This window comes from Neopelma chrysocephalum, unplaced genomic scaffold (assembly GCF_003984885.1).
Source record: "Neopelma chrysocephalum unplaced genomic scaffold, ASM398488v2 Primary Assembly neopelma1_86, whole genome shotgun sequence".
NCBI classification, from domain to species: domain Eukaryota; kingdom Metazoa; phylum Chordata; class Aves; order Passeriformes; family Pipridae; genus Neopelma; species Neopelma chrysocephalum.
The window spans coordinates 3,894,656-3,909,014 of NW_020897748.1; the positions used below are offsets into that span (position 1 = coordinate 3,894,656).

The 14,359-nt window shown below is 36.2% G+C and overlaps 1 protein-coding gene across 4 annotated transcripts in view; it reads right to left on the reverse strand.

Annotated features, from left to right (window-relative positions):
- VPS13B (vacuolar protein sorting 13 homolog B) overlaps positions 1 to 14,359 on the reverse strand; it is a 424,870-nt gene that overhangs the window by 72,062 nt on the left and 338,449 nt on the right. For all 4 annotated transcript variants that reach the window (XM_027692551.1, XM_027692552.1, XM_027692549.1 and 1 more), the window contains 3 exons: positions 10,728 to 10,927; positions 7,923 to 8,130; positions 7,394 to 7,578 (listed from right to left, as the gene is read on the reverse strand). In XM_027692551.1, the coding sequence (XP_027548352.1) occupies positions 7,394 to 7,578; positions 7,923 to 8,130; positions 10,728 to 10,927 (593 nt within the window). The remainder of the gene's footprint in view (positions 1 to 7,393; positions 7,579 to 7,922; positions 8,131 to 10,727; positions 10,928 to 14,359) is intronic.

Sequence of the window (14,359 nt, forward strand, 5' to 3'; positions counted from 1 at the left end):
TCATCTGAAGTGTAAATGGCTCAAGCAAACCTACAGCCCTCTCACACAGACCAGCCGTTTATGTGATGAACTGCATTCATTTTTGTCCTCATGCACGAATGGAAACACTGCTTCTACTGCTGGGAAAGTGGTTTCCTACATTAGAATAAATGGCAGTTGTTACAGTTATAGTTTATGATCAGATATGCTCAATAATTGGACTCTATTGTTTCATTTCAAGCTTGTTGCCACTCTTCGCACAGTAGAGAGATCATAAAAACACTGTATAGAGTCTGTGTATAGTAGTAGTATGACTATTACAGTCATACTGAGTAACATCAAAAGGTAGAATTAACAAGAAATGTAAGTTTTTTTAAAAAGCAGAATCCCAGACAAAGCACCAAATTTGCATTCTGCGCAATTCACAACAACTAGACAAATTATTTCTCCATCCATCTAAAAAGTCTCATTATTTGAAGACAGTACTGAAGTGTGTGGCAGAAGATTCAATAATTTGCAAACTGACAGGTTCATCAAGAAGCATGGTTGAACTTTACAGCTTATTATCTAGTAACACCATGACCTTAAATCACTAATCCGTCACACACAAATCATCTGGATTTCCAAAATAGTCGTTGCTTTGGGAATATAAGAAATATATCAAGCATGGATAGAAGTTGTGGTTTCCCAAAAAGCACTTTTCCCAGAATCTTAAACGCCCAGCTGAACACTGCAGTCCCAACAGGAAGCGAAAAGTAAAAAGGAACCAGAGTCAGCCAAAAATGAGGTATTCTCCGTTAAAAGGAAAAATGAATGTCTTTGACATTGATCATAATTCTTTTCCTGTTGACTGTCATGTCAAATCCTTCCTGGTATAATGACTTACAGTAGGTCTAATGTCAGTCACTCTTAAGCTCATGCTTCCTTAAGCCACTGTTTAAACAGCCACAAGGTGTTAGAAAATGACTGTTTATTGGCTGACAGTGTTGAAAGAATCAGATTCCAGACTACAGAGTTTGCAAATGCTTTATTTAAACAGAATAAGCATGTAAAGCAATGCAACAGACAATTTTTTGAAACCCTGTCTTTTGAAGTTGGAAATATTTTATGGTCTTCTAAAAGAGATTTCACCACCTTAGGAAATTCTCTGTGTAAATCTTACCACAGTAGTTTTATTTACCTAGCCTTTCCTTACTAAATCCCAGCTAAGCCCTTGCAACCTCAGAACTATACTTTCTGCCCTAAAATTTTCTCCAGTAGTCCTTGAGATTTGGTTAATTAAATCACCACTTTTCTAAACGGTGCTCTGTTTCTTAGGACACTACATAAAGAAGAAAGGCCAAAAAAGGAGGCCTTAGCACACATTCATCTTTTCATCAGCTGTTATAATGCTGACTACACTTGCATGCCATAGGAATCCTGGCAGGTACACAAGGGAAACATCCTCAAATACAAAAACCTGTCATAGTTATAGTTCAGCAAATATTTTAACTTCATGTGGAGAAACGAGCAAATGCCACAGATTATCTTTCTTTTATTTTGTGAGCTTTAACAGCTTGCATTTCTCACTGGATGACAATCCAGGAGAAAGAATTTTAAGTCTGTGTTGGTGATGCAGCTTAAATAAATCAGAGAACTCAGATTTCGGAGCATTACACATCATATGATTACTTTGATAAGACAAATCTGGTTTTCTCCTACATTTAAATCCATGGCCACTTATGTAAATAGTTTTGTGACAATGCATAGCTTTTTGTTTGAGATAGGGGGCAATGCCAGCAATATCTCTTATTGGAAAGATAACTCTACAATGCAATGGTAAACACTGAGAATCTCTGTAAACAAAGTTCACTAGTTAAAACAGACCTCCAGCTGTACAGGAAATCATTTGCATATTCTGTTCACCTGCTTGCACAGAAAAGCAGAATATTTCCTTGATGGCACATGCACTGTTTTCCTATCTTGGCGAGCCCCTCCTAATCTTTGTTCTCTCCCCTGCCAACCCAAACCTGTCAACCTTGTTCTTGGTAAAGATAAATGATATAAAAATATGACCCAGATTAAATCAGAAAAGTAAAACAACAACAGACTAATCACAGGCAAAGATAAACATATATCTGAGATTCTCAAGACTGCAAGAAGACATAGGAAGACTTTGGGAAACTAGATGCATAGTGCAAGTACAGTTCTAAGCGCCACAACACTTTCTTTGAGGTTAAATATCTAAATGTAGCTAACTCCGTATTGTATCTGCACAATGTGAAAGTCTGAATCACTAACTGAATTTTTTCCCCTGCAACTCCCTCCTTTGAATTTTAAAAATATCACAGTAATGAAGAACACTTGTCCTTTCTCAAATGCTGAACCTGACAGATCCAAGGAACTGTACAAGCACGGTTGAATTTAGCATCACGTGACAGCTCTGAAATACCATCTTTTGTTATGATGTGGAATACATTCTTCTTCAATTATTCTTTATGTTCTGAGACAGTGGCATTATCTGCATAATCATAAACTATTGTCTAGAATTCAAAACTGCTCCTACTCCTTTCTTCCTAATGCCATACTTCCAAGGCAACCAGAACAATCAGGATGATGTCCAATTTGGGAGATGAAGAGAGAGACTATGAAGCCTTTACTCTGCAGTTTAGACTGCCTAGCACATTCTTGCTCCTGAGATGCTCATGTATCTCCTACAACTCTGACACCTCTGCAAGAGACATTTCTATATACATTATAAACTCAATCCTGCTTGAAGGCTATCACCATGCTTCCACATCTCCGTAGAAGACATTTTATGGTCATATTTCATAAGAATGAGAATCATCACTGCCCCCCGACTCCAACTTTAACTGCTACACACCAAGACCATCATAGAGCAAATAGAAGACCTGTTGCCCTGTAATGATGAGCTGCTTGCCTTGTAGCATACAGTTTACTGTTAAACTGGGAAACCAAGGCATGACTTAAGTCTTCGCAATGAATACTTGCTGAGACAAATTTATAAACACCTGCACAATTTTTATTATAGAAATTATCTACACAAGAGAGTGTCCTAAATGTAGTATTAACTAAACTTTGGGAGCAAAAAACAGTAGGCTTTGGTTTTGTGGACATATTTTCTTTAAGTACTTAATAAAATAAGCTTTTGAAGTTGCTCATCCACATATCTTTAACCACAGCACTTCCTCTTACCAGCAATCTACTTGAAGGATTTAAGTTTCATTTGTTATAACAAAGAATGTCTCAGAGAGCATCCCTTTTTGATTTATGAATCTTCAACATTTTTAAAGTAAAGGCATTGCTACCTCATCTTGCTTTTTAGCTTTTGAATTAATTTTGTGAAATTTTTCCAAATTTGGACTTTCCTCTGCTCCTCAGGTGGCAATAGAATTCTAATGCCAACACCATTCTACTCTTTGCCCTTGCTGCTTTGGGCGGTAATAGACTATCCTGATTTACATGACATTGGATGGACTCAGCGCTGGAATTAACTTCATGAAGTTATCGGTGGAATATGCTTTTTCTTCTCCAAGTATTTTAAAAATAATCTTAGCAACATTCAAGATCAAAATGGTATGCCTCTACCAACATTTGAGTAGCTGCCTGAAGGTCTTCTGTAGATCTTCTTCATACAAGGGGTACATTAGTGGTGGCTCAAAGCAGTATTTATCACATTACTTGGATAAGACAGCCTATTTACTTTTTCTTCCTACAAGAACATGAAACTACGCTCTTGTGTGTATATTCCTTCACCCCTACTCACCTCTACTGAGGTATTTTGGCTAGACCTTTCTAAACATCAATCAAAAAATTTTCACAACTTGAAAAACAGGCAACCATCAGTGGAAATGACACAGAAGCTGACAGAGCAGTCAAGAGAACAGTTTTGATCAAGGAATTAGAAAGATTTTCAGTGTAAAAGACTCAGGAATATTCTACATCCATAGCATATTTCTTTCTTGACACAGAACCCAGTATTAACTCATTTTTCCAGTTAGGTTTCACCCAAACCACTTGTAAGCACATTTGTAAGTTGGTTTTTGCTTCACTTAATTGATCTTGCATTTCAAAAATAAAACCTATGTTCTCTCTTCATTAGTTAGAGCTTGCAAGTACTACCACAGAAACTTTGAAACAATCTTGAGAAGTTATATTCAGAAAAGGTCTTGGCAGTGATGCAGACATAAGAGGATCAAAATAAGAAAAGGTCTCCAGATAAAAAAGGGCCAGAAAAAGATGTCAGAGAGTGGCTTTAGTACCTGAGGATAAGAAACACCTTATGTCACTGAACAGGAACTCCTTAAAAGTTAAGAAGAGATACCAGAGAAGTCTAAAGGTGTTTCACCAAATACTAGTTATCTGAAAGAATGGTAAATCACAGAGCCAAAGAACATTTGCAGCATGTGAAAATGGGACAATGGGGGATTAAAAATTAAAAAGAAAGTGTTTGCAATGTCTGTTAGACAGGAAGAACAAGTTCAAATACTCTCAACCTCCCCAAAAAAATACAATCCTGATGCAATTTCTTGCAAGCGCATCTAGGATTCTCACTTCCTTCAAACAATAAGATCAAACTTCTATTTAACATTGCTAAAGAAAATGCAACATGCTATGCTATGGCAGAAACATCAGTTCTTCCTGTTCCCTCCACAAATAAAACAACGTTTGGATTGTAAAAACCAAAGTATTAGAAACTTGACCAGTGAAACTTCTTAGCTTTGCAAAAAAACAAGTAAAAGCATAAGAAAATAAGATTTTGGGACAATCTAGAAACAGCGGCAAGGTAAGGTTTTACAGAAAAAAACAATCTGAAGCTGATCTCTATCTTTTGGCCATAGCAGATGACATACACCTTCAATATTTAGAAAAATTCTCTTTATGGTGAAGCTTTTCCAACTTCCAGGAATTTGAAGAATAGCTATAAAACCAGAGACTTCTAAAACCTACCCATGATTAAAACGATATGCTAGAAGTTTAACAAAGATAGAAAGCTAGAAGAAACGTCACAGCAACCTAGAAAGAAAGAAAGAACATGCAACTGGCAGACTTTTAATTCATGACAAACTACAGAAGTGCACCTTTGACCGGATTCATGTGAAGTAGAGACTTAAGGGAGGCTGGTAACACAGTGGGTGACATTACGGGTCCTCCTTGCATTTGAACATATATGCAATCCTGGGAAAGTTTTTGAAATGTATTTTAATATATTTTTGTCATCATTATCTTCAAATTCAGATCCTTTGCTGAAGTCTTTGGCTTGCAGATGTTTCTCTAATGTTTCATTTCAAGAACTGAAGAAAATAAATGTTTTTTTGTCTTTTATCTTTATATTTAATGAATTTTCCATATCCACTAAATACACAGTAGGTTAATAAACAAACATATATCTATATAGGAGAAAAAGTGGAGTTGATGAAAGGCCTCACAATTGATTTAAATTAGAACCTGAAGTTTGGAATAAGTATTTGGTAAGTGCAGTTTACCTAAAAAAAATTGAAAACCAACTCTGTATTACTTATTCCACTCACATATCTCTCTTAGATTAATAAAAATACGCACGCTGTCCATGTTCATAAAGGCTGTTTATCCACACTGTGCAGAGCTGCTCTGTGTAGGGTCATTTCTGGAAAATATGAAAAATCACCACCTCAAGCCAGGCAACAGTTACTGCCGTAATCAATGACCCAAAACCAAAATGTGGATCCTCTTGGCATTTCTGTACTCTATGTGCCCAAGATCAAAGATTTGAATATGTGTCCTCCAATTTGGCTGACCGTTTTCATCTCTTCCCTTGTAGCAGAAATCTGAAGAATTACACGAACACCAGTGGAAGCTGATAGAACCTGACTGCTGGTGGCTGACTGCTTCCCGGTTTCTATCTTACTCTCTGAGGCAATTGCAGTGGACAGGAAAAAGGATTGCAACTTCCTTTCTTTCCCTAGACCACGGTATGGAAGCACAAAGCAGCAGAACCTGCGTGCTACTAGCAGCCCAGCTTTGTATGCCCATTTGAAGAAGAACTGCTATTCCCCCTGGACAGGGTCACATTATTACACAAGCACATACATTATGGCTCATGATGTCTGTTATCTATAATGGCAGTGTAATGCAATTACACCAAAAACTTGGTGTGCTGTGCTCCAAAAATACCATCCTGAAAGAGGGCAAAATGCTGGCTTTCATAGCAATCTAATAGGGTCATCAAGACAGCCTAGAATAACACAATTTTGATCTTTGATTCAAACCTCATGCCAAGTGCAGCTGATTTTTTTCCATTTAATTTTAATTTTCATATAACTGAAAGGAGTTGACATTTGGCTGTCTAGAGGGCAAAGAAATTGGCAGGACACTTACATGATCTCACTAACAGTATGTGCATGGTAATAACATTATACCATTTATCTGAGGAAGATTATCCTACTTCCTCATAACTCAAAGCATATTGGTGCATAATTCAATTTTAAAAGCAATTTTTAACATTATAGCAATAATGAAATACAATTCAACATTTTTTAATAAATAGGAAGAATGGGGAGATATTTATTTCCCTTGACTCACAACACTGTTCTAATTAAAAACCAGATTGAAATTTAAAAAAATAATGACATGTCCAATTTGTAATACAAAAGGGAAACTGAGATTAACAGAATTAAAACTGAGCTAAAATCAAAATAGGTATGCAAGGAATAAGCGCATTTATAAAGAATTATACCAGACAGGAGAAAATGTGACTACCTGATGGCACACATTAGAAAGCAAATATTCTGGAGTTAAGGATCAGTGTAATTGTGAGGTATGGTCTACTTCTGGGGCACAGAGTCATACAGCTGCAGCACTCAGCCCTCCTTCAAAGAGCAGTTCCATGATCTCACACAGTCAAACTGGACTGCCCACTTCAACCCTCTTGAAGTAAAACAAGAGAAAACAGACCCTTTCTTTCTACCCTGTGGATCTTACTAGAAGCAACACAGCCATCTGCCAACACAGACACAGGAGAGAACGGCTGGAGTGGAGATTTTAGTTCAATGATTCCACTGAATCTTGGAAATTTCAGACCAGGTCTTCCTCACATACTTCAGTTTCAAAATGAATGAAGTTTTAAGCAAGGACTGATAGATGAAATCACAGGAAGTCAGAATAAAAACTCTGTATGCTCGCAAACCAGAAGTGATAAATTCTAGCTAGCTTATTATGCAATCGTAAAACTTCAGAGATAAGTGGTTAAAAAGTCTGCACAAGTAGTTTTAAAACTAAAGATGTGCTCAAGCTGTGGAATTTACCTCCTATTGATTTTATAGAGCTCCTGACATTGGTTTTGTGCTTATTTTTAATAAACTGAGTTTGAAAATGCTCACTTTACAGCAGTAACATTTTCATTTGTTACTAAATGTAGAAAACTCTCATTACCCACCTGAAGAACATCTCCAAGGTCAGCAGTGCTAATATCTGGGTCTTCAGTCGTATTAAAAGGAACAGGGTTGATTCTTACAAGAGTGAGCACTCTGGGTTCTGGGTATCTCCACAACATCATTCCTGGACTGTCCTCAGTTTCATTGTAAAACACAACTTCATAGGCACCAGGCAGCTTTTGTGCTTCTGTCAAATGAAAGAAAGCTATAATCTATTACACAATTTCTAGAAAGAAACATGCTGGTTTATGAAACCAAAGTGGTTAAAATAAATTCCTTGGGATCAAAAGGAGAGAAAATAAAAAAGCAATTTCCCTGACTTTTAAAAGATTACAGCTTAATGGAAAGAAATCAAAAAAGTCTTTTAAAGTATTTTTTCTTTTTTTTTTTTAATTCTAGCAGATGTCATCTCAACTAGTTTTCAAAAAAATGTAGTTATTCATTGTAAGAGGCAAGTAATCTCTAAAAGGTTACTACTGTTTTTATTTTATAATCTAGAAAAAAAACAGAGAGCCATAATATTCTTCTTACCTGCATCTTGTATATACTGAAACAGGCCTGTTCTCAGATCATCTGAGGTATGCTCAGTTTTTGAGGCCTGATTCCTTTCCATAGAAAAACAAGTCGGGTGTGTACTTTCAGGTGCCAATGTCTCTACACTGCCCTTTTTAGTAAAGTACTGCCACAGAAGCTCCTGGAGAAGAACTAAACAGTTCAAATGCTCTTGACCCCAGAAAACCTTAAAAAAAAAAAAAGGAAAGACGAAACAATTATATTCAAATATTCAGTCATTTTTGAAAGGAAAAATCCCTCCCTAAAACAATAGAAACTTTATATGGCTTTCAGCCTGCTCTGCTTACACCATAATTGCTTGTAAGTATCCTTAATGTGAAAATAAAGAACAGGAACAACAAAAAAATCTTTACAAAAGCATTTGGTAAATTTCTTCTTTTCATCATTTGAAGGAAAGCATTAATTCCTACCACTTAACAATTCATAGTGATGCTGCCTGGACGACCACAGATCTTAAAAGCCACATTCAAGAATAGTTCGTAATGTTAGGATTGGTCACAGGTTTTGCAGTTTAAGATATGACAAAAAAGCCTTAAAGATATAAAGTTTAAACTGTTCAAGGAGCTTGTTGCTCCAAAAGTGGAATTCTGGAATACATTAAAAACTGACATAGCAAAGAAGGTGACTTGAAAGACATATTAAAGATCGTCTTAAACACAAACTGAAGCATAGGAATTGGATGTTCTGCAAGTCCTCAGAGTGCGGTTAAAAAGTTTAAAGTTTTTTAAAGTTTAAACCAGAAATACAGAAAAATATCTAATAAAACCTGGCATTCAAAGTACAGAAGATTCACAAACTTTATAGCAAAATAAAAGGCAAGTAGACATTCTTCTCTCCTGGTTTTGACAAGCATTGCTGTTTTTCTCAAATCAAGCTGCTATTTAAGAGAATCATATTAATGGAGACAAGTCCTTTAGTCTCTATGTGCAGAAGCAGATCTAGAACCAACATGGAAGACAAGGATGCAAGTAGAAATTAATAAAGAAATTAGACTTGGAAATCGGTGTGGGATGAAATCAAAATCTCCAAACAGTAACTTAAAAGTCCATAGTAAGGGTGTGAGTAAAATAAACAAGGCAAGTGTGTACATAAAGAGTAGTGCAAAGTTTTTCACTGGGGAATATCCATTTTAAACATGAAAAAAAATCAGAAGATGCCTAAAGGGAGTGTAGTTTAGCTGTCAAGAAAGAAGGTTTTCCTTCCCCTCCATCTACATGTAAGCCCACAGAATAAACCACGACCCTCTTGAAACACGGCCACAGCCAGTCCTGAGCTAAACATTCCCAGGCAACCCAGCTACCCCCCTAATTTAGTACATCTCTACTGCAGTTTATCTAGAGTACCTCTGGGCTCAGAGTCCCACTCCTGGTCTACCACCACCTCAAAGAAGCTCTCTGTCATCTAAGCCAATCTCAGAGGCCTCAGTTCCCCACTGATGGAGGAGGGATGAACGCTCTTATGCCTCCCTCTTCCCTCGACTTTTATTAATTTTATTTTCAGGCATCTGGGAACTCCAGGGTATGGAACTCCTACTACAATAATACAGATGAAGCACCAGTTTCATATAAGCTCTCAAGGCTCTGCTGCAATACAAATTAACAGTGGTAGAAGATGAGGTCATGTTTAGAGCTGGTAAAATCATTGGCTGTAAATAAATTAATTTGAAACAGAACTGCTAATGCTTTTGTCAGCATTCTCAAATCTATTCTGCCAGACCAAATACTTTACTGTTTTCTGCAAAAGCTAATTATCCCAGTGTATTCTCTAATAATAAATGGCTTTCTTGGATTTATAGGTATTTTTCTGGTCTTTGTCAAAACCCCAAAATTTTTGGAAAAAAACCCAAAAAACTTTCATTAACAACACACAGAGGTAGTCAGCCAAGTATCTATGAAAAACAAATTAAAAAGAAGCAGAGAAACAAACTGACTTTATTTATGCATTAAGATATATGTTTTTTAAATTTGCATTATTCAAGTAGCCCTATCCCCAGTGCTGTGGTTTGAATAACTTCTACTGCCAACTCTGGGAAAATACCTAATGACACGTTTAAATGTCAAAATTTCCTTTTCGTGTTCTATATGCTTGATTTATGTATTTATTTTAAAACATTTGTTGTGTATAGATACTACAATAAAAATAATTAAAACAAGACATATCTTAAAGCCCACTTGTTCAAGCCCCAGAGAATCTATTTTTCATTTCAAGAACTCCCATGCTTCCTGGACTGGTTTCAAGTTGTGGGCACTTCCAAAATGGAGAAGATAGCACAGCAAACTGAATATTAATTGCTACAAACAACAGTTTGCAGTTACTCCCATGAGAAATCCATGTAAGTTTAAAAAGAAAGGATATGTACTTCTTAAAGCTACCCCTACGCACTACACACACATAGCTCATGAACAGACAAATACACACCCATCAGAACAGCATCTTAGATATTAAGTGTTAGTAATTTGATCCAGTAGTTTTAGAGAACACACACATATAGCTACAATACAGGGCTTGAGCAGTATTAAAAAAAAAAATCAAAACCAAACCCCTGTACGTGACTTTTCAATCAATAGCTTTACATGAAAGAATAGATACTTATTTTATAAAATAAAATAAAACCCACTCAAATCAAACATGCAAAAAACCCCAACCCTGTGACCTACTGTAGGAAGCAAAGCTTTACAGGCTTTCATACAATTTATTTATGAAATCTCAATCATCCAAGGGCAGTCCAGCTCAATAGCAGAACCATAAGCATCTTATACAGACCTGCAGTAGTCCTCCTTTCAAATCGATGTATATTTTTGGAATAGATTGCTCTGGGCCCGGATCACCACTGTGCTTACACCACTTGGCTTCCACATTAACAGAGCAGCAAAAAGGGCCCATCAGAGATCTGGCTCTTTCCTTGAGACTTGTTTTAAGTAAGAAATTTTTAATGTCAAGGACAAAAGATGATCCATGGATTCCTAAAAAAGAGAGAGAGAGAATTAATCTCGCTGGTGATCATTCTCCCAACATTTATGTGCTTATTTCCTGAATTCACTTTACCATGAGCCTGGGAATTCCTGTCTGCAAGCAATTACTCACACAACTAGTCCTACTACTATTCCACTATTTCGTGGAAATACTTGTGTGGACAATCCCTCTCCTCTCCAAGCAAGGGCATCACAGTTGGGCCACAAGTTTGGCAATTTTGTAATTTTACTCTTTTTTAATTGAGCTTGCTCTTCCCACACTATCAAGCATGTCTTATATGGTGTTGCAGTTAGGGAGCAGGTATGTCTCATCCACATTCCTTACAAAGAACTATTTGCCAAAACATGACTTTTTACATGTGAGTATTTTAAGGTTTATGAGAAGAGACATTTTTCAATAAACTATGAAATTTTTTTTCAAAAGAGTATATTAAGAACAAGAACAGCTGGTTCGCTTGATTATATTTTAAACTAATAGGCAATAGGCATTTTAAACAATGCTCTGCTTTTGTTCAGGTTAGTTACTATAACATAGCACCTTGCCAGACTTCAGAGTGCTTACCAGGAGAAGAGTACGGTTTGAATTTAAATAATTCAAAACAAATGCTTATCTCAAAATATGTAATGTGCATTTTCTGAAAAAAATAGTTTAATCTACACTTTTCACATCATAACCATTTGCACTTTACATTGATTTATAAAACCTAAAAATGATGACAGCAGATTACATTTCTGACAGAACTTACATATTCTCATTAAAGATAAAAGCATTTTGAGGAAAGAAACACCTTCTAGAAATGTCCCAGCTCTTGTGAATCACTGTTTAATAAACAAACTATACTTAATATCTCTGTTTCTTTTGTATGCTTATATGGAAAGAACTACATCTGAGGTTGGCTTAACGTTTATCTCTTCTGGTGCTTGTACTTGGACTCAACACTCTGAATATTGGATGGCACTATACTTTATAATGCCCACAGCTTATTTTTCTAATGAAACTGGATATTTACAAAAGGCAAAAGATTAAAAAAACACCTAAGGCTTACACACAGATGTTTCAAGGTACAGTTTCATTTTATATTTTCATACCTTTGCTGGTAGAAAAATCCCACAAAAAACACAACTCGCTGTTTTGAACACATGCAGTAAAACTTCTCCTATGAATCTCTTCTGGAATCCAGGAAGAAGTATATCTGTATCCTGGGTATTATGATTTCATGATACTGAGAAATATTTTATATAATGGAAGGAAATATATTGGATTTTTTTTCAAACCAGGATCCGCTAGGAAGGTGGTCCAAGAGTCCCCACTGCAATAAAGGCATCAAATTGTGTCCAGCTTGGATAAGAACCACAAACTTGAACTACCTCTGCCTTGAGCAGCTTGGAGTTTAGTAAGAATGATCAAGGGCTCAAAGGAACGATCGCCCCATGCCAATCAACAGGACTGTTGTCACTGATTAGGAAAGAAGTTCTACCTTTGGGTTTTTTTTATTTAGGATGGCTTCTGAACCCCTGCATCTGGTCTCACGTGTAACAGGCTTATAGGACAAAATCTGTTCCAAGTGTTTTTTTGACTGAACTGAACTTCAGTGATAATCAAGACAACTAACATTAGCACACCCTGACACTTCTCCTTTTGGTTCTGGTTCAGGCTTGATTCTGTAAACCGTGGAATGAAGCAGCTTCACGTCTTAAACTAAGAAAAAAGGTGTTTTTACAGGAAGGGTTCACCCTGTTATCCCTAGTTATTTTAAGAGGCACTACAATATTTGGAAATTCAATTTTTTCATATTCTACATGGAATTTTGATTTTAAAGTAGAGAAATTCTTGCTAACTATTGCACAATTCTGCAATATACAGAAATGTTCTATAGGTTTATTGGAGTATGTGCCAAGTTGCAGAAATAACAAAAGGGAAAAAGGAATGCCAGAATACAAGCGATTTTATTTATGTTTTCTTTCACTGGGATTACATTTGGAAGGATCATGCTTTCCAGTTTCTTTGTGTTGTCATCTCAGCTCTACAAAGTACAAAGAAAACACAATATCCAACAGCTTAGAAACAGAACTGAGCATTCAGCACATAATACTGCTGGTTCAAAATCAGCAGTGCCTTTCTCAAATGCTAAGTAAACAATGAAAAATGAAAAAACAATTAAGAATAAGAAAGTGTCAGTTAATTTTAAATACATGAAATATTATGAGACACATGCATGGATTGTGCTTAAGAAATACCAGGGAAAGCTCAGGAACTCAATAAGGGAATTTTTTTTTTTTTGCTGGGACCCAGATTGCTCCTGTGTAGGCAAGAATCACACCCCCATCCTTTCTAGCAGTTATATCTACATGTCCTTTTGGGGATGAAGTGATTCAGTATAAAAACCACTGTTCTCTTAATAAAAAAATACAATGCAGAGAGCATTCTGACAAACTTGCACAAAGTGATGTCTTGAGGACGGTTAAAGAAAACAAATGAAGAATAAGTACGCACAAACCTTAAAAAGTAATTGTAAATAAAGGGATCTTTGGGCCTGAGGGAAGCTTCAATAGGCTACTGCTACTATGGAAATCCTAAAAGTATATGTTCACTTAGTGAGGGGCTTTCCCATGACTAAAGCAATCGTCTCAGAAAGGTAAAGATGCAAAATCATTTTCCTCTGGTTTTTTCCCTCCTACAGGGTATTTTCAGTAGGTCCTTCAATATCTCTCTCACAAATCTCTATTGTAGAAGTCTAACTTCAGTTTAAATAGATTAAATCAAAGTCTCCATTTATGAACTTGAGATGGCACCACACAGAAGCAATATATCTTAATAAATGATTGTTGTGCTATGTAGAAGTTAACTTATGCTGTTTGGATTATTGCTCACGAACACCAATGTGCTTTTCAGTACATGCAGTAATTTACTTCTAAGAACAAATAGTTTCATGACTTTTAAAATACTCCTCCAAGAGACTAATAAATATGAAGCACTTGCTTTGGACAGTGTTTAAAAAATGCTGCCAGCCCTCCCCTGTCAGACTCCATCCAGACCCACAATAGCACGACAAAATGCACCTATGCTAATGGAGCAAAACAGAACTGACACCAGGCTTCTGCATGCCACCGGAAGGATTACCTTTATGATGACATATGCTCAAAAGGAAAACCCAGGTATTTTTATATGGCTAGAAATAATGTAGGAGAGCTTGACTAAAAGCTAGCACTTGCTTGTTAAGTTCAGGAAATTAACTTGCTCAGAAATTAAAGACAGAGATAATTTCAACGGAATAGTGAAAAAAATTTACTAAAAGCAATTTGCTTTGATATTCTAACATCTTTTTCTAGTCAGTAGAGACTTGATTTATGCTAACATTTAGAAAGACATCTCACAGAATCTGAGTATCCTGATATAGTTATACATATAGTTAGATTAGGGTT